General features: G+C 37.5%; 1 protein-coding gene across 1 annotated transcript in view; it reads left to right on the forward strand.

Annotated features, from left to right (window-relative positions):
* Positions 1-25,162, forward strand: part of STK3 (serine/threonine kinase 3) — a gene marked incomplete at its 5' end in the record, with an annotated part of 334,603 nt that overhangs the window by 222,875 nt on the left and 86,566 nt on the right. The window contains 1 exon segment of the mRNA XM_084230531.1: positions 2,839-2,964. Within this exon segment, the coding sequence (XP_084086657.1) occupies positions 2,839-2,964 (126 nt within the window).

Genomic DNA, 25,162 nt, shown 5'->3' on the forward strand with positions numbered 1-25,162 from the left:
GATATTCCTACTATGTCCTAGCATACATCCCTATCTTTGTGTATTTCTTTTTGGCCTTCTTCATATTTTTCCTCCTTAATAAAATGATCTGTTTCTTCTGTATGAGGCAACTGAGATTACCTCGTCTATTCTATTTTTATAGCTCTTTATATATGCTGTGCTAAACCATCATGAATGTAACTTGTAAGTCCTTTGATAATTTTTTGTGTGTGTTTGTCTTTTATTCCTTTTTATAGATTCCTTAAGGACAAAGCTCATATCTTCTATTATTGTTTGTGATCTTTCTGTCAGTGTTTTAAAATTTTTTGGAATAAGACTGGGCTTCCTTTTTTCTTGTCCCATCATCCTTTAGGTTACTCTCTTTTTCTGTCTTATCACTTTGCAGGAAGAGAAAAAAACATGGGAGGGTGCTCACATATTGTTTGAAGGCCCAGATCAGCAAGTGGAACCCAGCACTAGCCCTCATCTTGCATTGCCTTCAGTATAGTCACAACCAGCTGAAAGGGAAGCTGAGAAATACAGCATACACCTGGGCAGTCGTAGACCAGTCAGAACTCTATTTTGGTGGGTAACTAGTCACCAGCACAGCTATATTAAGACTTCATGTTATGGTGTTTAGTTGGTAACTGTTTTAAAAAAGAATATATTGGTTCTTTGCCATTGATCCTAGTATTTCTGTAATTTGATAAGATTCTTATAGTATTCCCAAATGGTATGTTCATTTTAAATCTCTTCCAAATTTCTACTTGTGCATGAAAATCTTTTGTCTTTAAGAATATTTCCGTGTTCTGTTGGACCTTTATTAAAATAACAGTTTTTACCTGATATCTGATACTGACAAACAATTATAAAAATTACATTTGAAACTGTACTGTTGCCTCAAAAAAAAAAAAAAAAAAAGGCTATCTAGCCCAAATTATACTTACAGCCTTTCCCTTTACTTGGTCATGCTCTCACCTCAAAGAAAAAAGTCATCAAAAAATCATGGTGTACCAAAAATCAACTCAAAATGGATTAAAGAACTAGACATAAGACCTGAAACCATAAAATACATAGAAGGAAATATAGGTGAAACACTACGTGATATGCACATCAAAGACATCTTTACAGACACATCACCCAAAGCAGTGATAGTGAAGGCAAAGATAAACAGCTGAGAGTACATCAAATTAAAGAGCTTCTGCACAGCAAAAGAGACAATAACCAAAACAGAGAAACCCCACCGACTGGGAGAACATTTTTGCACACAACACTAATGATAAAGGACTGATCACAAAAATCTGCAAAGAGCTGATGAGACTCAACAACAACAAAGAAAATAATCCAGTCAAAAAATGGGCAGAAGAGCTAAAAAGAAACTTCTCTGAAAAGGAAATGCAAATGGCCAACAGACATATGAAAAAAAGTTCAACATCACTTGCAATCAGCGAAATGCAAATCAAAACTACAAGATACCACTTCACACCAGTGAGAATGGCACATATTAAAAAAACTAGCAACAACAAATGTTGCCGAGGTTGTGGAGAAAAAGGAACTCTCCTGCACTGTTGGTGGGCGTGCAAACTGGTCCAACCACTATGGAGAGCTGTGTGGAGAGTTCTGGACTTACTAAACATAGAGCTTCCACATGATCCAGCAATTCCACTCCTAGGTATTTACCCAAAGGACACAGAAACATCAATTCCAAAGAGCACCTGCACCCCTATGTTTATAGCAGCACTGTTTACAATAGCTAAGCTTTGGACACAAACCAAATGCCCCAAAATAGATGACTGGATCAAGAAGATGTGGTACATATACACCATGGAATATTACTCAGCCTTCAAAAAAGATAAACACATGCAATTTGCAGCAACATGGATGGCGCTGGAAGGGATCATGCTCAGCGAAATAAGCCAGAAAGAAAAAGAAAAATACTGGATGGTCTCACTCATAGCAGGAATCTAGAAAACTTAAATAAGAGACCAGGAAAATGAATAACTATAAGAAAGTGAAAATCAAAATCAACAAACAACTATGAACCAGAGACATTCTATGGGGGTTGGGGGATGGGGAGGCGAGGGACTGGGGTCAAAATAAGGGGGTTGCAATTGTATGTGGAATATAAAAATAAAATTAATTAAAAAAAACAAACAAACAAAACCCTGGTGTACGCTAGTCACTGCTGTTCTGTTTTTAAGAATTTTAGCTGACTCAGAAACTTTAACTTGATAAGGGTGGCATAAAAGAAAAAGAAACAAAAAGTTGTTTTATATATGTATGTATAGACATGAGATAATATTTACTTCTAAAAAGTACTTTTATTGCCATTTTTTCCTTCCACTGGAAAAGATTGAATTATTTAAAACATGATAAAATAGAATATATGTAGAAGAAGTAACAAAATAGTTGCCATTCTTTTGACCACTGATTCTGGCTGTCAATTTGTTAATCAATTTGTTAAAATCAATTCATTTCTGTAATTAATACCAGAATGATTTTATTTGTATATGTCATAAAAGCATCCTTTTGTTCTTTATTAATTTTTGCCCTTTTTTTCACCTCCTAATCTATACTTTCTTCAGACTATTATATCTTTAATGATAATATGGTTATATTTATAGGATTGCATTTTTGTGCATGTGCTTTAATTTTTTAGAAAACTAATAGATGTAAGAGCAAAATATATTTCTAAAGCAGCTGAAATGTTCTGTTTTCTTAACCTATGCATTTAGTTCTAGGTGAAAGAGCAATCATTGTAACCTGATCTTAGCTATCCTTTATGTATTGTTTTCATATTTTTAAGATCGAATTCAGAGGAATATTTTTAATTTATATCATTGGATTTTACTTTTGTAGCATCCTTTTATCAAGAATGCAAAACCTGTATCAATTTTAAGAGACTTGATTACAGAAGCTATGGAGATCAAAGCTAAAAGACATGAAGAACAACAGCGAGAACTGGAAGAAGAGGAAGAAAATTCGGTTCGTAATTACCTATAAAAGTTGATTTTTTTTTTCCTGAGTTACTTTTCTATTATTTTGGCTTGTTTCTTTAAATTAAATATTTTCTTTAAATATTAATAACGTTTTTCATTCAAGCAAGGTATCATTTGTTCATTAAACCTCAAAATGTATTTTATTTGCATTACTAGTTCGCTGTTTTTTCTTGATGTCTTAAGAATTAAGTGATCATTGGAATGTAAGGTTGATATAGTAACTTCTACAGTATCTACTTGACATTAACTTTGTGTTTGTTGGATACATGTTTTGAATTTGGTCAAATTTGTGTTACTTCTTCTAAAACTTTATTTTAATTGTAATCTATGCTGTACATAAAGAGTACCACCTAAGATGGGTTACTAAAAAAAGCGGAAGGAACATATAAAGACCAAGCATATAAGCCAGTTTATTCCAGCTACTTTATTCTCTATTAATGAATCAGTGCATTGTAATAACAAAATAATGTCTGTCACGTTTTATAATGTCTAATGTTTATATCCTTTGCTAATAATTTTTTTCTTGTTTCAATTGTAGTATTCTTTTTCCTGGTTAAAGATAAAGAGATCAGTACCTCTTATTAGTCATAAATGACCTCAGATTATTATAAAATCTGAAAACACAGGTATTATTTTATTCTTTCACTAGTTGAAAATGTCTCTAATAACATCATCTATATTTTACCATGTTTATTTTTTCATTTTATAGTTTTTATATATTGATAGTATTATTTTACAAATTCAAATTCAGTTTAATTTTAAAGACTTGTTATCCAATTGAAATTTCTTTTGCAGTTCTTTTAACCTTTACACCAATTGTTAAACCTTGTGTCTTAGGCTAGCTCAAGACAAGGACAAGTGCACATCTTTGGAGAATTGATTTAAAATCATTTTGTTGATATGCAACTACTTCGGTTTTTCATTTGGCAGTGACTATGGACTGCCTGATGAGACAAAGGCATTAAAGTCATGTTCATTATGTGAACTTTTTTGCCAATGAATTTACCTTTCAGAGTTTTAAAAAGCACCCTTATAAAAGTGGTTTTGCATAAGTTTATAATGATATTTAGCTCTACAAAGATTAATAAGTGTTAGGGGATGATATAAAGACTTTGGTTCTTGCTCTCAAAGAATTTTATGATTCCTACTCTTGGACTCCCTGTGTGATGATACAATTAGTTTTTTATTTCTCTCCAAATTAACATTTGGAAATTTTAATTTTTGTCTTTTTTTGTAGTTTCAAAGAAACTTTTGTCACATATTATTTCATTTAATCTTTTAAAAGAGTGAAATTGCTCATGTATATATTACTATCTCATGAATGAAATTGGGTTAGTAAAGAAGTAATTTATCAAAGTTCACAAAGCTGGTGAAGTACCAAAATAAAACTAGGTTTTTTTACTTTTAAACTTCCATGCTTTTGTGTATATGTACCACATCTTCTTGATCCAGTCATCTATTTTTGGGCATTTGGGTTGTTTCTATAGCTTAGCTATTGTAAATAGTGCTGCTATAAACATAGGTGTGCAGGTGCCCTTTGGAATTACTGTTTCTGTTTCATTAATATAATTCTTTATGTTCACTTTTCAATCAAGTATTTATTAGTTCAACTATGACTGGTTTGTCAGAGTTACACAGTTACTCAGTTACTGATGAGGTTATATTCTCAAAAGTCTAGTCTTTGCCCCTCTATGGTGCTACTCATCTGCCTTTCCTTCACCTTTTGCAAGTTTCTTATGGGTGCCAGACCAGTGAATTGTCTTTAATTAGCTGTCAATGGATAGGTGGTTATTTTTGCTTTGCTCTTGCTTTCTTGTGTCCAAATATAGTCTGGTTTCCATTTTTGATGGCTAATAAATCATTGACTACAACAGAACTTACCAATTTTTACTAGTTTTTAAGACCTGCTGCAGCTAACTTTGGTTACTTTTTGTTACTTTGGTGATTTCTTTATTCTTTCCATCACTGAGGTTCAGCATGTTAATTTTCATTTTTTTTTTTTAAACATGCCAAAGACCTTTCCTTACTCAGGACCTTTGCATTTGCTATTACCTCTGTGTGAAACATTCTTTCCATGAAATCATTGAATGACTTAATTCTTCTCATCTTTTGGATCTCAGCTATAAATAATCATGGACCCTGAAACTTAATTTAAAGCAACACATTTATTATCTCAGGGTATTTATAAGTAGGTATTTCAGGTATGGCTTAATTGGATGATTGGCTCAAGGTCTCTCATGAGGTTTTAGTTTAATAAGTGATGTGAAGACTTAACATGGTCTTGCTTTCCATGATAGGCAGCTGACCTAAGTTCCTTGCCATGTGATATTCTGCACAGGTCTGCTTTAGAGTTTTCTTGGGTAACTGGCTTCTCACAGAATGAAGTATCCAAGAGACAGAAAAAGAAGGAAAGTCACAATGCTTTTTTAACATAACCTCAAAAATTGTGCACTGTAACTTCACCATGTTCTAGTTGTTGTAAGAATTCACTAATCATGGGAAGTGTTGGAGTAGCCAGTTCTAAGAATCAATGTCTTCTAAGAAGTACCTGTTAAGCTGGCAAAATCTGGAAAGTCAACTTTTTCAAAATATTGGAATCTAACAAAAACTACAGCAACTGGTGGGAGTGGGAAGGCAGTGGAGTATGCTTAATGAGGAAAAGGCTACTAAATTTTCAATATAAAGCATTGTGACATTTTTACATATATACTTGCTGTCCCCCAATTTTCTAGCTCAGTATACCATTAATTGGGGGAAAATATCCCAGTCTCTTCAAATGATGGTGCTGGGGCAACTGGATAGCCATATGTAAAAGAATGAGATTGGAACCCTGTCCCTTACATTTATAATGGCCTTTTAATATGAGGTCTAATTGGATGACTCACCAACCTAAATACAAGAGCTAAAATAGTAAAGCTATTAGAGGAAAATGTAGGGTTAATCTTCATGCTGTTGCAGTTGGCAGTAAATTCTTAGCTCTGACACCAAAGCATGAGTAACAGAAGAAAAAGGAAGTAAATTGAACATCATCAAAGTTAAAAGCTCTGTAAAATCAAGGATTAAAAAATGATGTATAACAGAGAAAATATCTACAAATTACATATCTAATAAGGATCTAGTATCCAAAATATATAAAGAACTCTTGATAATTCAACAAGAAAAGACCACCACCTAATTGAAAAGTAGGTACAGAATTTGAGTAGATACTTCTCCAAAGATATACGAATGACTAACAAGCACATGAGATGATGCCCAAAATCATCAGTCATTAGAGGAATGTAAATCAAAACCACAATGAGATAACACTTTGTACCCACTCTGTATGCTATGATAAGAACAACAGTAAAAATGTAAATAAACAAAAAAAATCCAGGAGTGTTGCTGAGGATATGAAGAAATTGGAGCCTCGGACACTGCTTATGGAAATATAATGGTACAGCTGCTGTTAAAAACAGGTATTCCTTAAAAAGTCAAGCATAGAATTACCATACGATGTTCGTCAAGTGATGAATAGATAAAAAGGAATGAAATATTGACACATGCAACAACAAAACAATAAAAATGTTGGACATTCAATCTGATAATGTAAAATACTTCCAAAAACTAGTGGACATTAACAAATATTCTGAGGGGCTCTGAAGTTAAGAGGGGGGAGAGAAAGGGATGAGGGAACACAAGGGATTGTAATGGGGGAAATAGTAATTTTTATCCACGAAAAAGAAAAATTAACAAATCATTAATTTTATGATATTTGAAGTATACTTCAATTAAAAATAAAAAGTTGGGCCTCCGTGCGTGGTGCAGGCAGTTGAGCGCAGCGCTGTGAAGCTGTCCGCAGCCTCTGCAGCGCCGGTTCGATCCCCGCTGGCCTCGGAGCAACCCGGATGGCAAGCAGACCTCTCCTGTCTTGCCCGCTGCTCCCCTCAGCAATATATTTCATCATTCTGCCTATACTCTTCTCCTCTCTGTCTCTGGTTAATCCTCTCACCCTTCCGTGCATCTGGCCTGTACCCCGGCTCTTGTATAAATATAATAAATCTTTAAAAAAAAAAAAAGGTCTTTTAATCTGTCCCGCAGTCAAGCAGAAGGGTATTTTGAGGGGAGAACTGTCAAGAATTTGAATGTGTTTTAAAAGTAACACAGCCTGTTCTATAGCTGCAAATTATTTACATGCTTTGTTCATGAAGAACATACTGCCTATTAAGAACTTACCTCTGTCTCTTTACCCCAAGTGTTATCTCTTTATAACATCAACTCAAAGTCTAGTATTTTATCTTCTAAATCACTTTCAGATAGAAAGGAGTGTCCTTGAGCCCATTTAATCTCAATCTGAAGACCTGAGAACTGAAGAGATAAGCTAGTTGACCCCCCAAATATCCAGTATACATTGGTGGGTCAAGCATAAGATTATCACTAACTATTCTGTTCAAAAGAGGAAAGACAGGAGGCACAATAGCCACTACACCATGGCAAGTTGGCCTCTTGCCAAGAAAGTGTTGGCAGTTGCTTGATTAGCTCAGTTCTGTTCCTGCCCTGAGATTATTCTCCTGGATTCTTTGCTCTGCCCTTTGTGTTCTTGTTTCTGCCCTCGGAGTCATTCTTCCTTTTTTCATGGAAGCTAGCAGTGTTTTGAACCCTTTTGTTACCTTGCTTCCTCACAGTCGAAGTTTTGGAGTCTCTTCATTTTGTGCCCTCTCTGTCCTCAGACCATGCTGGTGATGCCAAAAGAGCTGTGGGTCTATTAGATATCCTATTTCCTATTGTGGTTCACAATAGAAAAGACTGTACCCATGAATTTTATTGAGATAATTCCTTCTCTGACCTGTGCTTTTCCTAATACAACTGTGGGATAATGCACTCAAACTTCTTAAATGTGCTATTATTTGACTTGGCTTTTTCTGAAGTCTTAAAGAATTTCAGAGTCACCTCTGCATCTTGATTTTTAGACCATACTTTCCTGAATGTCCCTTAGATTTGATGTTTAATTGGAAGCTTTTTCATAATTGTAGCATTGTTTGTTATAGAGGCAGGGATTTTTATTTTTATTTTTTTAAAGATTTATTTATTTATGCATACAAGAGCTGGGGTACAGGGCAGAGATGCAGGGGGTGAGAGGATTCACCAGAGACAGAGTGGGGAACAGAACAGGCAGACTGAGTGAAATACATTGCTGAGGGGAGCAGTGGGCTAGACAGGAGAGGTCCGCTTTGCCATATGGGTTGCTCAAGACCCTGGCTGGCTGGGAATTGTGCTGCAGAGACTGAGGATTGCTTCATAGTGTGGTGCTTAATCCCTTGCGCCACCAGGGAGGCAAGGCAGGGATTTTTAGAATCAGCAAATCCTGGTTCCCTTTTTCTTTAATTGTCCTTTCTTGGACTTTTCTCTCTACTTTTGTATTTCATTATAAACAACCAGAAGAAACCAAGACAGCACCTTAGGCTACCTGGAAATCTTTTCAGCTGGACCATCCAGCTCATTAGGTACATTTAAAATTTTGCCCTGTTAACATTCAACCTTACTACAGACAATAGCCATCTTACATTTTTCTGCCACTACATAACAAGAAAATCCTTACTTTCCTGCAACCTCCCTAAAAGCCATCCAATTCTTAATAGTATTTCATGCCTCTTTAGGCTGTAACTGTCTTCAGAGTGCTTCCACCTCCAGCCCAATGCCCTATTGTAAAGCCCTTTTTCATTAAGGTATATGTTATTTAGTCCTTTCCACTTTCAAGGTGAGGGAAGTTAGATTTCGTCTATGGAGGGGAGACTGTCAAAATACTATGCACAGATCAAACAATTGCATTTGGTTTTCATGATTTCTTTTTCCAAATAAGCATTTATTCTCTGAAACCAAGCTAGCATTTTCTGGATAAAACTGTTGTTTCTTTTTTGTTGTTTTTAACCAAGAATGTAATAAGAAAGTTAGTCTTTTTTTTTTTAATATTAAATTTTATTTTTATATTCCCCCATACAATTGCAAACGCCCCATTCTGACCCCAATCCTTCCCCTCCCGCCCCCCACCCCCCAAAAAGTGTCTCTGGTTCATAGTTTTTTGTTGATTTTGATTTTCACTTTCTTATATTCATTTTCCTGGTCCCTTATTTAAGTTTTCTAGATTCCTACTATTAGTGAGACCATCCAGTATTTTTCTTTTTCTTTTTGGCTTATTTCGCTGAGCATGATCCCTTCCAGTGCCATCCATGTTGCTGCAAATTGCATGTGTTTATCTTTTTTGAAGGCTGAGTAATATTCCATGGTATATATGTACCACATCTTCTTGATCCAGTCATCTATTTTTGGGCATTTGGGTTGTTTCCAAAGCTTAGCTATTGTAAACAGTGCTGCTATAAACATAGGAGTGCAGGTGCTCTTTGGAATTGATGTTTCTGTGTCCTTTGGGTAAATACCTAGGAGTGGAATTGCTGGATCATATGGAAGCTCTATGTTTAGTAGGTCCAGAAATCTCCACACAGCTCTCCATAGTGGTTGGACCAGTTTGCACTCCCACCAACAATGCACAAGAGTTCCTTTTTCTCCACATCCTCGCCAACATTTGTTGTTGCTAGTTTTTTTAATATGTGCCATTCTCACTGGTGTGAGATGGTATCTCATGGTAGTTTTGATTTGCATTTCCCTGATGACAAGTGATGTTGAATATTTTTTCATATGTCTATTGGCCATTTGCATTTCCTCTTCAGAGAAGTTTCTTTTTAGCTCTTCTGCCCATTTTTTGACTGGATTATTTTCTTTGTTGTTGCTGAGTCTCATCAGCTCTTTGCAGATTTTTGTGATCAGTCCTTTATCATTAGTGTTGGGTGCAAAAATGTTCTCCCAGTTGGTGGGGTTTCTCTTTGCTTTTGTTATTGTCTCTTTTGCTGTGCAGAAGCTCTTTAATTTGATGTAGTCCCAGCTGTTTATCTTTGTCTTCACTATCACTGCTTTGGGTGATGTGTCTGTAAAGATGTCTTTGATGTGCAAATCCCGTAGTGTTTCGCCTATATTTCCTTCTATGTATTTTATGGTTTCAGGTCTTATGTCTAGTTCTTTAATCCATTTTGAGTTGATTTTTGTGTATGGTGTGAGGTAGTGGTCAAGCTTCATTCTTTTGCATGTAGCGACCCAGTTTTCCCAGCACCATTTATTGAACAAACAAGAAAGTTAGTCTTGGCAGAATCACTTTGAGCACCATTCACATGCTTTGCTTTAAGATTGTTCTCAGGCAGTAGCTTCCATCTTGAGATCATTTTGTCAGTTGTTGCTCTGAATATAACATAAATAAATACACATGTGCATTCCTAAGAGTAGGATATGAAGAATTAATTGGAAATCTTCATATACTTACTGAAAGTATATTTCTTCATTGTCATTTTTAGCATATTTTTAAATCAACATATTTGTCTCTCAGAAACAGTCTTAGAGTTTGTCTTTCATACTGTTTATTCCTTTGGGATTTATTTCTCTCTTGCTTATTGACTTAAAATTCAGTTTTAAACACAGGGCTTTTCCTTGGTCTCATTCAGATTATGCTAATTTATCTGCAGCATTCAAAATGCAAGCATGTGTTGTGGTAATTTATTAATTATATGTTGAATGGTATATATTCATTAGTTCTACTTAATAGTTTTTTAAAAATTAGTTTTTAGTTAGCATATGGCTTATTGAAATACATGGGCACTCAATGTTTAAATATTAATATAGTATAAGAGTTCATGCTCGCTCTTTTTCAGTAAAATAACAAGGCAAACACTCCAGATGTGATTATTGGATGTTCTTTAAAAGTGAAATGGATGGTGTTATTAAATTGAATTTATAAGTTAAGGCTTAGAATGCACCAGTGCCAAATAGTCATTTAAAAAAGTAAATTAAAAGATTGATAAGGAATTTACCAGAATTGCTTTACTACTGGAATTCAAGATTTTCCATGTGGATCACAGTAGTAGGTAACATGTAAGGAACTGAGGAGTTTAAAGTGAAATGTTGAGCAAAAAGAAATGATCATGATAGTCCGCTTGCATGTGACCATTTAACTTATATGCATTTGTTAGGCTTTTTATTTTTACTTTTTTTTTTTTTTTTTTTTTTTTTTTTTTTTTTTTTTTAAATAAATTTTATTGTTATATTCCCCATACAATTGCAGCCCCCCCATTCTGACCCCAATCCCTCCCCTCCCGCCCCCCTAAAAGTGTCTCTGGTTCATAGTTTTTTGTTGATTTTGATTTTCACTATCTTATAGTTATTCATTTTCCTGGTCCCTTATTTAAGTTTTCTAGATTCCTGCTATGAGTGAGACCATCCGGTATTTTTCTTTTTCTTTTTGGCTTATTTCGCTGAGCATGATCCCTTCCAGCGCCATCCATGTTGCTGCAAATTGCATGTGTTTATCTTTTTTGAATGCTGAGTAATATTCCATGGTATATATGTACCACATCTTCTTGATCCAGTCATCTATTTTTGGGCATTTGGGTTGTTTCCAAAGCTTAGCTATTGTAAACAGTGCTGCTATAAACATAGGGGTGCAGGTGTTCTTTGGAATTGATGTTTCTGTGTCCTTTGGGTAAATACCTAGGAGTGGAATTGCTGGATCATATGGAAGCTCTATGTTTAGTAGGTCCAGAAATCTCCACACAGCTTTCCACAGTGGTTGGACCAGTTTGCACTCCCACCAACAGTGCAGAAGAGTTCCTTTTTCTCCACACCCTCGCCAACATTTGTTGTTGCTAGTTTTTTTAATATGTGCCATTCTCATTGGTGTAAGATGGTATCTCATGGTAGTTTTGATTTGCATTTCCCTGATGACAAGTGATGTTGAACATTTTTTCATATGCCTGTTGGCCATTTGCATTTCCTCTTCAGAGAAGTTTCTTTTAAGCTCTTCTGCCCATTTTTTGACTGGATTATTTTCTTTGTTGTTGTTGAGTCTCATCAGCTCTTTGCAGATTTTTGTGATCAGTCCTTTATCATTAGTGTTGGGTGCAAAAATGTTCTCCCAGTTGGTGGGGTTTCTCTTTGTTTTTGTTATTGTCTCTTTTGCTGTGCAAAAGCTCTTTAATTTGATGTAGTCCCAGCTGTTTATCTTTGCCTTCACTATCACTGCTTTGGGTGATGTGTCTGTAAAGATGTCTTTGATGTGCAAATCACGTAGTGTTTCGCCTATATTTCCTTCTATATATTTTATGGTTTCAGGTCTTATGTCTAGTTCTTTAATCCATTTTGAGTTGATTTTTGTGTATGGTGTGAGGTGGTGGTCAAGCTTCATTCTTTTGCATGTAGCGACCCAGTTTTCCCAGCACCATTTATTGAACAAACTTTCTTTGCTCCAATGCATATTCTTTGCTCCTTTGTCAAAGATTAGTTGACCATAAATCTGTGGGTTTATTTCTGGATTTTCTATTCGATTCCATTGGTCTGTATGTCTGTTCTTGTTCCAATACCATGCAGTTTTGATGATTATGGCTTTGTAGTATAGTTTGAAGTCTGGGAGTCTGATGCCTCCATTCCCTTCTTTTTTTTTCAGGAGAGCTTTGGCTATTCGGGGTTTTTTGTGATTCCATATGAATTTCATCAATAATTGTTCTATTTCTTTGAAGAATGACATTGAAATTTTGATTGGAATAGCATTGAATCTGTATATTGCTTTTGGAAGGATGGCCATTTTAATAATGTTTATTCTTCCAATCCATGAGCAGGGGATGTCTCTCCATTTCTTTGTGTCTTCTTCTATTTCTTTTAACAGTGTTTTATAGTTTTCTTTGTATAGGTCCTTTACCTCTTTTGTTAGATTTATTCCCAAATATTTGATTTTTTTTGTTTCAATAACAAAAGGGATGGTCTTTTTGATTTCTTCTTCTTCGGATTTATTGTTTGTGTATAGGAAGGCTACTGACTTTTGCGTGTTGATTTTGTATCCTGCCACTTTACTGAACTGATTGATGAGTTGAATTAGCTTTTCTGTGGAGTTTTTGGGGTTCTCTATATATAATATCATATCGTCTGCAAATAGTGATAGTTTGACTTCTTCTTTTCCTATTTGGATTCCTTGGATGTCTTTCTCTTGTCTTATTGCCCTGGCTAGGACTTCCAGTATTATATTGAAAAGCAATGGTGAGAGTGGACATCCTTGTCTTGTTCCAGATCTTAATGGAATTGCTTTCAGCTTTTCACCATTGAGAATGATACTGGCTGTTGGCTTGTCATAGATGGCCTTTATGATGTTGAGGTATGTTCCTTGTATCCCAAGAATTTCAAGGGCTTTTATCATGAATGGGTGTTGCACTTTGTCGAAAGCTTTCTCAGCATCTATTGATATTATCATATGGTTTTTATATTTCTTTTTGTTGATGTGTTGGATAACGTTGATTGATTTTCGGATGTTAAACCATCCTTGTGCCCCTGGAATGAATCCAACTTGGTCGTGGTGAATTATCTTATGGATACATTGTTGGATTCTGATAGCTAAAATTTTATTGAGGATTTTTGCATCAGTGTTCATTAGGGAGATTGGCCTGTAGTTTTCCTTTTTTGTGTTGTCCTTGTTCGGTTTTGGTATTAGTGTAATGTTGGCTTCATAAAACGTGTTTGGTATTGTCCCTTCCTTCTCAATTTTTTGGAAGAGTTTGTGAAGGATAGGCACTAATTCGTCTCTGAATGTTTGGTAGAATTCATTTGTAAATCCATCAGGTCCTGGGCTTTTGTTTTTGGGGAGGTTTTTTATTACCATTTCAATTTCGCTAATTGTAATTGGTCTGTTTAGGTGTTCTATTTCTTCTTTATCTAGCTTTGGGTGATTGTAGAGTTGTAGGTATTTGTCCATCTCCTCTAGATTGTTGAACTTGTTTCCATATAACTGTTCATAGTAGTTACTGATTATTCTTTTGATTTCTGCTGTGTCCGTTGTGATTTCTCCTCTCTCATTGATGATCCTGTTTATTTGTACTTTCTCCCTTTTTTCCTTTGTGAGCCTGGCTAGGGGTTTGTCTATTTTATTGATTTTTTCAAAGAACCAGCTCTTGGTTTCATTGATCTTTTGGATTGTTTTTTTAGTTTCAATTTCATTTATTTCTGCTTTGGTTTTTATTATTTCTTTTCTTCTACTGGTTTTGGGGTTTTTTTGTTGTTCTTTTTCTAGATCTTTGAGCTTCGAGATTAGGTTGTTTCTTTGCGTTCTTTCTTGTTTCTTGATGTGAGCTTCTATTGCTATATATTTTCCTCTTATTACTGCTTTTGCTGCATCCCATACATTTAGGATATTGGTGTCCTCCTTGTCGTTCAATTCAAAAAATTTTTTAATTTCTTCTTTGATCTCCTCATTAGTCCAATGGTCTTCCAGTAGTGTGGTTTTTAATCTCCATGAGGTAGGAAAGTTCCTTGCCTTCTTTTTATGGTTTATTTCTAGTTTGATGCCTTCATGGTCAGAAAAGATGGTTGATATGATTTCAATCTTGGTGTATCTGTTGATGTTTTTCTTGTGCCCCAGTATGTGATCGATCCTGGAGAATGATCCGTGTGCGCTTGAGAAAAATGTGTACTCCGTTTTTTTGGGGTTTAGTGTTCTATAGATGTCTGTTAAGCCCAATTGCTCTAGGTCCTTATTTAGAGCTTTAGTTTCTTTACTTATTTTTTGTCTTGTTGATCTATCCATTGTTGATAGTGGTGTGTTGAAGTCTCCCACTACGTATGTGTTTTCTCTGATGTCTGTTTTCAGAGAGGACAACAGTTGTCTGATATATTTTGGTGCTCCTTCGTTTGGTGAGTATATGTTAATGAGTGTTATTTCTTCTTGAAGTATTGTCCCCTTGATCATAATGTAGTGACCCTTGGGGTCTCTTTTTATCTTTTTGAGTTTGAAATCTGTTTTATCTGATATAAGTATAGCTGTTCCTGCTTTCTTTTTTGGTCCATTTGCTTGTAGGATTGTTTTCCATCCTTTAACTTTGAGCCTATTTTTATCTTTTGTAGCTAAATGTGTTTCCTGGAGACAGCAAAAGGTTGGGTTTTGTTTCTTAATCCAGGCTGCAACTCTGTGTCTTTTTATTGAAGAGTTTAGTCCATTTACATTCAGAGTTATTATTGATATGTTAACATCTGTATTTGCCATTGTGTTTGTCTTTCCTTTGATTTTATTTATTTATTCTTTTAATAACTTTTTTTTTTGGCCTTCTTTCATTGTTATTCATCCCTCTGAGGTTCTGGCTTTAGGACTCCTTGTAGTATTTTTTGGAGTGGGGGTTTAGTTGCAATGAAATTCCGGAGTTTCTGTTTGTCTGGAAAGGTCCATATTCTTTCTTCAAAGAGGAAGGAGAGCTTTGCGGGATAGAGTATTCTTGGTTGGCATCTGTTTTCTTGGAGTCTGTTGACTATGTCCCTCCACTCTCTCCTTGCCCGTAGTGTTTCTTCGGAGAAGTCTGATGTCAGCCTGATTGGTTTTCCTTTGAATGTTATCTGTTTCTTCCCTCTTGCCAGCTTCATTATTTTTTCCTTGTCCTGGATTCTTGGGAGCTTTACTATTATGTGTCTTGCTGTATTTTTCCTTTCGTCGTGGAAGTTTGGTGTTCTTCTTGCTTCTTGTATATCAATTTTCAGCTCCTTCTTCACATTTGGGAAGTTCTCTTCAATTATCTCTTTGAATATTTTCTCTGTTCCTACATCTCTCTCCTCTCCTTCTGGTATTCCTATAACTCTTATATTTCCTTTCCTCATGGAGTCAGATAGTTCCCGAAGTCTTTCTTCGTTCTTTTTCCTTCGTACTTCTCTTTCCTTTTCTGTTTTGGTTCTTTTTATTTCTGTGTCTTCAAGATTACTTATTCGTTCTTCCATTTCATCTATTCTGCTTTCATTGCTTTTCCCAGAATTCTTTAGTTCTTCCATTAATTCTTTGATCTCCTGCATTTCTTTTACTTCCCTCTTTAGGGACTCAATTTCTTTCTTCTGACCATTGTTTTCCCTCTCTAGGGACTCAATTGCATTCTTCTGATCGTTGATTATTTTTCCCTTATCATTGTTTTCCTTTATGACTTCTGTCAGTTTTTTAATCACGGCAATTTTAAATTCTCTTTCTGGAAGGCTCAGAAATTCTTCCAAGTTATTGTCTTTGCAATCTGGGGGCTGGCTTTCTTTTTGTGGTGTGCTTTTTCTCTGGAGAGTTGCTAGGTTGCGTGTGGTTCTTCTCTTCCCTACTGTCTGTTTTCTAATTTGCCGTATGCGTTGGGACACTGTGTAGTTGGGACTGGCCGGCATCTTGGGTGGGCTTCTCTGTTCCCCTCTGGTTCTTCCAGGAGTCATCTGTCAGTTTCAAGCAGTCTTTACTGGAGAAAGGTCCCTGTTCTAAAATGCCGATGTAGGGACACACTCCCCTGTGCGCCTGGTCTGCCCCGGCGGTGGGTTCCTGCTCCCCTCTGGGCTTGGACTGCAGGCCAGAGGGGGTCTGGCGTGGGCGAACTTCCCCCGCTCACCTCTGGCTCCTGAGGAAGCCTTCTGCAGGTAGTCTTTACTGAAGAAATGTCCCTGTTCTAAAATGGTGATGTGGGACACACTCCCTGCGTGTCTGGTCTCAGGCACACTCTTCTGCGCACCTGGTCTGCCCCGGCTGTGGGTGCTCGCTCTCCCTGTGGGCTCAGACTACTTGTTCGGAAGGGGCCCGGTGTGGGCAAACTCCCCAGCTGGCCACTAGCTCCTTCAGGAGCCTCTGCTGGCTTCAAGTCGCTAGGTGGTGCCAGAGATCTCTCCTAGAGCCCTTGGGGAGCTGATTTTCCACCCCGTGGGACAGGGAGCAGAGCGGGGATGGTAGGGTACACCTCAACGGCTTTGGGGTGCTGTGTCTGCCTTGTGCCTCACCGTCGTGGGGAACCCACGCCCCTAATTTCGTGCCCCGGGTCTCTGTTCCAAAGCCCTCAGTTCCAGGACGCGGGCTGTAGCCCAGATCAGTGGGGCGGGAATGGCGCCTTTTAAATCCTGCTCCCCTGCCTGGGCGCCTTGTTCCTGCTCACTCAGGATGGGCCTCCGCCGTCTCCCCCTAATTTCGTGCCCAGGTCTCAGTTCCAAAGCCCTCAGTTCCAGGATGCGGGCTGTAGCCCAGATCAGTGGCGCGGGAATGGCGCCTTTTGAGTCCAGCTCCCTTGCCTGGGCGCCTTGTTCCTGCTCACTCAGGGAGGGCCTCCGCAGTCTTCCCCTAATTTCGTGCCCCGGGTCTCAGTTCCAAAGCCCTCAGTTCCAGGACGCAGGCTGTAGCCCAGATCAGTGGCGCGGGAATGGCGCCTTTTGAATCCAGCTCCCTTGCCTGGGCGCCTTGTTCCTGCTCACTCAGGGAGGGCCTCCGCCGTCTCCCCCTAATTTCGTGCCCCGGGTCTCAGTTCCAAAGCCCTCAGTTCCAGGACGCGGGCTGTAGCCCAGATCAGTGGCGCGGGAATGGCGCCTTTTGAATCCCGCTCCCCTGCCTGGGCGCCTTGTTCCTGCTCACTCAGGGAGGGCCTCCGCAGTCTCCCCCTAATTTCGTGCCCCGGGTCTCAGTTCCAAAGCCCTCAGTTCCAGGACGCAGGCTGTAGCCCAGATCAGTGGCGCGGGAATGGCGCCTTTTGAATCCAGCACCCTTGCCTGGGCGCCTTGTTCCTGCTCACTCAGGGAGGGCCTCCGCAGTCTCCCCCTAATTTCGTGCCCCGGGTCTCAGTTCCAAAGCCCTCAGTTCCAGGACACGGGCTGTAGCCCAGATCAGTGGCGCGGGAATGGCGCCTTTTGAATCCCGCTCCCCTGCCTGGGCGCCTTGTTCCTGCTCACTCAGGGAGGGCCTCCGCCGTCTCCCCGCAAGCCTAGGTCGCAGGCGCGGGGACCTGGGCAGCTGCGATCCGGTCCGGATCCGCGCCGCTTTCCGCACGCAACCTTACCGGGCGGCCGGGGCTGTGTGCTGGTGCTGGTCTCCTCCTGGGGGGCGTGGCTCTCTTTAATGGCGCCTGGAGCTCACCTCCGCGGCGGATCCTGCAGGGTTCGCCTCTCCCGTTCACGGGGTGTGGTGGCTGCAATAGTTCCTTTCCACTCACAGTCCCACTTGCTGCGTCCGTTTTTCTTGTTGGCCGTTTTGGTTTGTTGTTTCCCTCCTTTCTGCCGGTCGGAGAGTGCCGCCTCTGTGGGCGGGGGAGGGGAGCAGGGTTCTGCGCTTCCCTCCCTTCTCGTCCTCTTTTATGGCAACTTTCTTCTTCGGGCAGTTTGCTGGCGTCGTCCGTTTATCTTCCGTGTCCCGGTTCTCACTGGGACCTGCCGCTTTTCCTCCCTATTAACTTTTTTTAATGGGAGATCTTACTCGCAGCGTCTCCTCGCCGCCATGTTGCTCCGCCCTCTCTCTATTTTTACTTTTATTTAAAGAAAGGTGTCATTTTCATGTTAATTTAGGAATGATTCAAAGAAAAATGTTCTGTCTAATAACTAGCTTCACACTCTTCCTTAAAGTTTCTCTCTTTGGAAAAGGGAAATGAGGGTTTTTCTGGTCAATTCCTTATGCTTCAAACTCTAAGCTCATCAGGCTGTGGTCCTTAATGTCTAAGGGATGGCATATCTTTTAAATGTGATTCACTGAAACAGTAATTCTGAGTGGAGTGGGTGTGGGAAGGTATGCCAAGATGCATTCCACTCTCCAGTAATGGCAATATAGCCTCTAGGAGAATGTTTCTCAGAATCTTCTTCATTTCACCTTGCTGTTCTTTAATAAGGGAGCTTCAAATCTGTCTACCTCTTGAACCTTTTGAACTGGTAAAGAATAGAACAGCATTACCAAATTAGTGGTTTAATAAGAATAGTCTTTTTCTGAATCACTGTGTCTTTTACAAAATAGTTTTCTCTAGGTAGTGAGCAAAGGTGTAGTCTCAGTCCCCTAGTTCCCATCATGTAATATAGAACAATTATAGAATAATGAACCATTGTCTAATTGATACTGTGCTTGCCTTAACATCTCCGTCTGTGAAATCAAGGTTGTTGCTTTACAAACTTTCCTTTTTTCATTCACAATTTATATTGCTTTTCTTTGTACCATGAAACTTACTGTTTCTTTTTGGGGATTTGCTCCAGTTTTGGAGAGTCATTTGGCTAATACCTGCTACTTACGGTATAGGGAGACTGGCTATTGTTTCAGATATAGTGGAAAGTTTTGGGTGAATATTTTGATTGCTTTTTTTTGTTAAATTTCCCCTATTTTTAAAAATTCTAGATTTGTAAAATTCATCACACTGAGTTACTGCATTATAAGAAATATTTATAGTTGATATTCAGTATAATAATTATGAATGAGTGTAATATTCAGAGAATATGAGTTATACCAATATCAACTTAAAATTTTCCCAAATTTAATTTGCTTCTTTAAAAAAAAAAGATCTTACTACACTTGGAGAAACATTTCTGGCCTAAAATTAACTTGACATTTCCATCAACTCTCAATGTGACTTTTGAAGCGGAAACAGTAGATAATAACCATTTTAAGATATATTGTTTTTTAAATTTTTAGTCCTATACATCTGTGTCATGGGTAACTATTATAAACAAACGTCTTTAAATACTTTTCATTTGAGAAAGGTATGAGACATGATTGGAAATGCCTTATGAATTTGATTTTTATACCTATTATAGAAAAAGCTTGTCTGATGAGAATATATCTTGACAAACTGACATGTTTTGATAGGTGCTGAGGTAATTGTACAGAGTTTTAAAATTAAACAAATTGCAAACAGAGATTTCTGCAGCAGGTTAATCCCAATATCAAGGTTTTTGTGTTAGCTTAATATTGCTGAATACAACAAAGCTCTTCTATTTTTGGCATTTCTGAACAATGTGATATATATTTGGTGCTGAGATGGGTCAACTGTATTACATACTAAGAAAGAATTTGTTTTCTGGATGTTAGGAAGATACTCCCTAATCTTTACTATGAGTTGATTAAATAGCATGCTTGTATTTGTTCACATTTGCTATAAATATTTGAATTGTCTATAGGAAGGCTTTTTTTTTTTTAAATGAATATCTACTATTAAATTTACTGTTCTATTCAGTACAACTTTAAAATATAACATTTTGTTGCTTTCAATCTGAGAAATTTTTTATTTCATTTGTATAAACTGGGATGCAGGCATCAGAATTTTTAAAAAAGCTTCTAGCTGATTGTGATATAGAAGAAAATCATTAATGTGTAGATTCTAGCACTGGGCTTTGTGGTGCTGTAACATACTCAAATAATTACTCAAATTCTAAAGTGAGGTATTTTCTCCATTATCATTTTAAAATTATTTTAAAAAATATTTTAGATTTATAGAAGTATTGCAAAAATAGTACAGAGAGTTTCCATTTATGTCACATGCAATAACCCTTTTATTAGTATCTTATAGTACTGTGGTGCATTGTTGCAATTAGTGAAGTAATATTGATAACGTATTTTAAACTACAGTCTTTCCCTATCCAAATTTAAATTTTTTAAAGATTTATTTATTTATTTATTCAAGCACTGGGTACAGTCAGAAGTGCGGGAGGGTGAGAGAATTCACCAGAGGCAGAGCAGGGAACAGAACAGGCAGACTGACGAAATACACTGCTGAGGGGAGCAGTGGGCATGGCAGGAGAGGTCTGTTGCGCCATGTGGGACCCTTGCCAGTGGCCGGGGATCGAACCGCTGCCCCACCAGGGGAGGCCCCCAAATTTAATTTTTAAAGAATATACTTTTTATGTTTCAGGATCTAGGATACATAAAATTTAGTCATCATGTGTTCTTGGACTCCTCTTAATATTCTCTTGACTGTTTGACAGTCTTTGCTCCCCAAAGCACCAATAATCCTCCTTATACTCCATTGGCCCTCCTTCCCTTTATTACTTATCCTCCAATTTCCCTCTCTAGTAGTACCAATTTAGCAGTCAGATTTCTAGATTATGCTATGGTTTAGTTTTCACTGTTCCTTTGTTTTATTTCTTTATATTCCACGTATGAGTGAAATCATCCAGTATTTGTCTTTCTCTTCTGACTGACTTCTCAGCATAATTTCCTTCAGTTCCATCCATTTTGTTGCAAGTGGAAAAATTTCATCTTTTCTTTTTATAGCTGAGTAGTGTTCCATATGTATATCAATGCATCTTTATTTACCCATCTGTCATTTGGCACTTAGGTTGTTTCCATAACTAGACTATTGTAAATAGTGCTGTAATGAACATAGGAGTGCATATATCCTACATCTCTTCAAATTAGTGTTTTTGTGTTCTTTGGACAGATAACTAGAAATGAAGTTGATGGATCATATAGTAAATCTATTTTTAATATTTTGAGACACTGCCATGCTGTTTTCCATAGGGACTTTAGTAGCCTACATTTTTAAGAGGGTTCCTTTTTCTCTACACCCTTACCAATACTTGCTGTTTGTTTGTCTTGATATGGACCATTCTCACAGAGGTGAGGTGGTATCTCATTGTGATTTTGATTTCCATTTTGATGAATATTTTCATGTACCTGTTAGCTATCTATGTCTTTTTTGAGAAGTGTCTATTTAGTGCTTCTGTCTGTTTTGTTGTTGTTGTTGAGTTGTATGTGTTCTTTGTAGGTCTTGCATATTAGCCCCTTATTGAGTGCATGATGTGAAAATACTTTCTTTCAGTAGTGTGTCTTTTCATTTTATTAATAGTTTCACTGTGCAGAAGTTACTAGTTTGGTATAGTCCATTTATTTTTGCTTTTGTTTCTCCAAAGACATTACTAAAGCCAGTGTTGTGGAGTGTCTTACCTGTTTTCTTAAATATATTTTATGATTTCCTGGTCTTGGCATCCAAGTCTTTAATTCATATAGAGTTACTTTTTATGGATAGTGTGAAATTGTGTTCTAGTTTTTTGTTTTTGGTTTTTCTTTGCTTTTGACTGTCTAGTTTTTCAAGCATCATTTGTTGAAGAGACTTCCATTTCTCCATTGTTTACTCGTAGCTCCTTTGTGTTTAATTAACTGTTCCTATATGTTTGGATTTATTTCTGGGCTCTCAATTTTGTTCCATTGGTGTTTGTGTTTGTTTTTATTCCAATACCATACAGTGTTGATTACATGTTTGATGTTTTTCCTGTATAAGACTGAAGTTACTGATTTTTGGGAGAAAGACCACCGAGATAAAGAATAGACTCCTCATGTCATATTGACAGTATTAGAGAAAGATTACTTTCCTCTGTTCACAACACTGCCAGCAAATTGTGGATTTCCCACACCAGGTAATTATCCAACTCACTATGGATATCAACTGTGTGTCCTAGTTTGATTGATTCTAATAGTAACCTCCTATAGTTAAGGGCTAAATCCCTCAAAACTGTTCCCCACTTCAGATGGCTGTCACAAGTTAGGGCAACCAGCTATAAGTTAGGGATTCCCACAAAACCATTCCATATTCTATCCCACAAAACCAAAACAGCTCACAGAATTTAGGAAAACACTTTACTTTTTATTTCCATTTTATTATAAAGGATACGACACAGAGTGGTGTAGGTACAGGTTATGGAGCTTCTTTGCGCTCTCTGGGTATGCCACTCTCCAAGCACTTATATTTCATCTTTCCCAATTCCTTCTTTTAGGGTTTTTAATGCAGGTTCCATTACTTAGGCGTGGTTGATTAAATTCAAGCATGGGGGAAATAAAGGGGTATAAGGATGGGTAGGGGGTAGGCCTAAAATTTCCAACCTTCTGAACACATGGTTGGGTCCTTTGGAAATCAACAACCATCTTCGAAGTCACTCATGACTTAAAAGGGTCCCAATTAAAAATAACAAAAGTTCTTCCTCAAGGACAAGGACTGAATATATGTTTCTTATTTTATCATAAGATCACAGGTACATTTTGTCATCACAACTTATGACTGTTGATGTGATCTATAATCACTTAACTGAGGCAGCATTTGTCACTTTCTTCACAAAAAGTTACTCTTCCCCCTTTCCACACTGTACTTTTTTTTTTTTTAAAAGATTTATTTATTTATACAAGCACTGGGTACAGTCAGAAGCGCGGAAGGGTGAGAGAATTCACCAGAGTCAGAGTGGAGAGTAGAGCAGGCAGACTGATGAAGTATACTACTGAGGGGATCCCCGGGCGCCAGGAGAGGTCTGCACACCATGTGAGATGCTCACCTGGTAGTCGGGGATTGAACTGGCGCTGTAGAGGCTGCGGGTAGCTTCGCAACCCAGCGCTCAACCTCTGCGTCACCGGGGAGGCCCTCCACACTGTACTTTTTGGAAGAAAGTCACTATCTTGCTCAAACATAAAGCGTGGGGAGTTGTGCTGTTCTTCCATGAGGTCAGAGTATCCGTATGCATTATTTGGATTGCTTGTATTTGGGGCATTTGTCTACTCTCCTCATTTATTTATTCAGTCATTTATGTCAATATTGACTCATGGTTATTTACACTTAGAGTTGTAACTAATACTACTTTATTTATGAATTATTGTACAACTTGTATATTTCAAATTAGAGACAAGATTCTGATTCATGTGACAGATTAACATGGGTCCAAGGATGCAGAATCCACCCACCTCTTCCAGGAGTAGGTAGTTTCTTTGGTAAATACTACTTTATTTTATCGCTCAAAATGTTCTTGTATGTTAGTTGACTCATTTGTCCTTTTGACATACCCTGTCGTTGTGGGACCTTTTTTTTTTTTGAGTATTTCCTTATTCTTGATGATACAATAAGATACTCCAGACTCATATTGGTTATTTTCTGCCCCACTCCTAGTATTCTAGGAGCTCATTTTCTTTTATCGGAGCATGGTATTTGAAGCCAAGCTCTGAATTCTAGTTGTGTTTTTTTGCTACTGTGGGATGTTGTCACTAATAGACCCTCTCAGATGATAGAGCAAAGATAGGTAAGTTGTAGATACACAAGTGTATAACTATGTGTGTGTGTGTGAAGTGCATACGTATGTATATATCTCCATCTGTAAACACATTTAAGCTAAATGTGAGTTCACCCTGACTAACCCATTACCACACTGATAATTCTGCCTCTCTGGAATATTTATAACTTCCCTCACCACTACTATGATGAAAAACCTAGCTTCCAACATCTACCAACCATTTAATAAATACTTCAATTTCAGTATAAATGTATAGTGGTTTCAGAATTGTTAACCCATATCCTCATAGGACACAACTTTATAAACTGGAGCAGTCTTATGTGCAGTTATTATTTCTTTTTAAGTCATTACAGACTATTCACATGGGTTACTTAGGTTAGAACCTCTTCTCCCCACCTCATTCATTGATGTTCTTTTATGCATTTGCAATACATTTAGGTTTCTTTTGGTCACGTTCTGCATCCATCTAGGAATGTCCTGACCTACTAAGTTATTTTCTCAAAATTTGCATGCATTGAGATTCATTCTCTGTGGTATGAAATTCTATGACTTTTGACAAATGCACGGTGTCACATAGCAGTATCATGCAGAATAGTTTGACTACCCTAAAAAAATCCCCTGTGCTCCACGTATTCAACTCTCCCCCTATCCCCGGGCAAGCATATATATGTTTAATATCTATAGTTTTGCCTTTTCTAAAATGCTATGTAATTTAAATCCTACAGTATGTATTTAGACAGGCTTCTTTCACTGGACAGTATGCGCTTAAGATTTCATTGTGTTTTGTGATTAATGATTCATTTTGTCACTGAATAGTACTCTGCTGCATGGAGGTATCACAGTTTATCCATTTACCTGCTCAAAGACATCTTGATTACTTCTAGTTATTAAAAATTATGAGTAAAGCTGCTGTAAACTTCTGCATGCCTGTCTTTTTTAGATGTAAGTTTTCAAATCATTTTGGGTAAATACCTGGGACTGTAATTGCTGGATCTTATGATATGTTTAGCTTTGTATGAAACTGCCAAACTCTATTCCAAAGTTACATACCATTCAGATTTCCCATCAACAATAAATGAGAGATTCTGTTGCTTAAGCATCATCACCAGCAATTTATATTGTCAGATTTCGCATGTTAGCAATTTTGATAAGTGTTTAGTAGTATTTCATTGTTGGTTTAATTTGCAGTTTCTAAGTCAAGAATGTTGTTTGCTTATTTGCCTTTTATCTAACTTCTAAGACTTCAGCAATTTCCCCCATTTTAAAATTGTTTTGCTTTTCTTATTGTTGATTTTTAAGAATTCTTTGTGTATTCGGGACATTGTCCTTAAAGAGATATGTGTTCTGCA

The sequence above is a fragment of the Talpa europaea genome (assembly GCF_964194135.1).
Source record: "Talpa europaea genome assembly, chromosome: 3".
Lineage (NCBI taxonomy): Eukaryota > Metazoa > Chordata > Mammalia > Eulipotyphla > Talpidae > Talpa > Talpa europaea.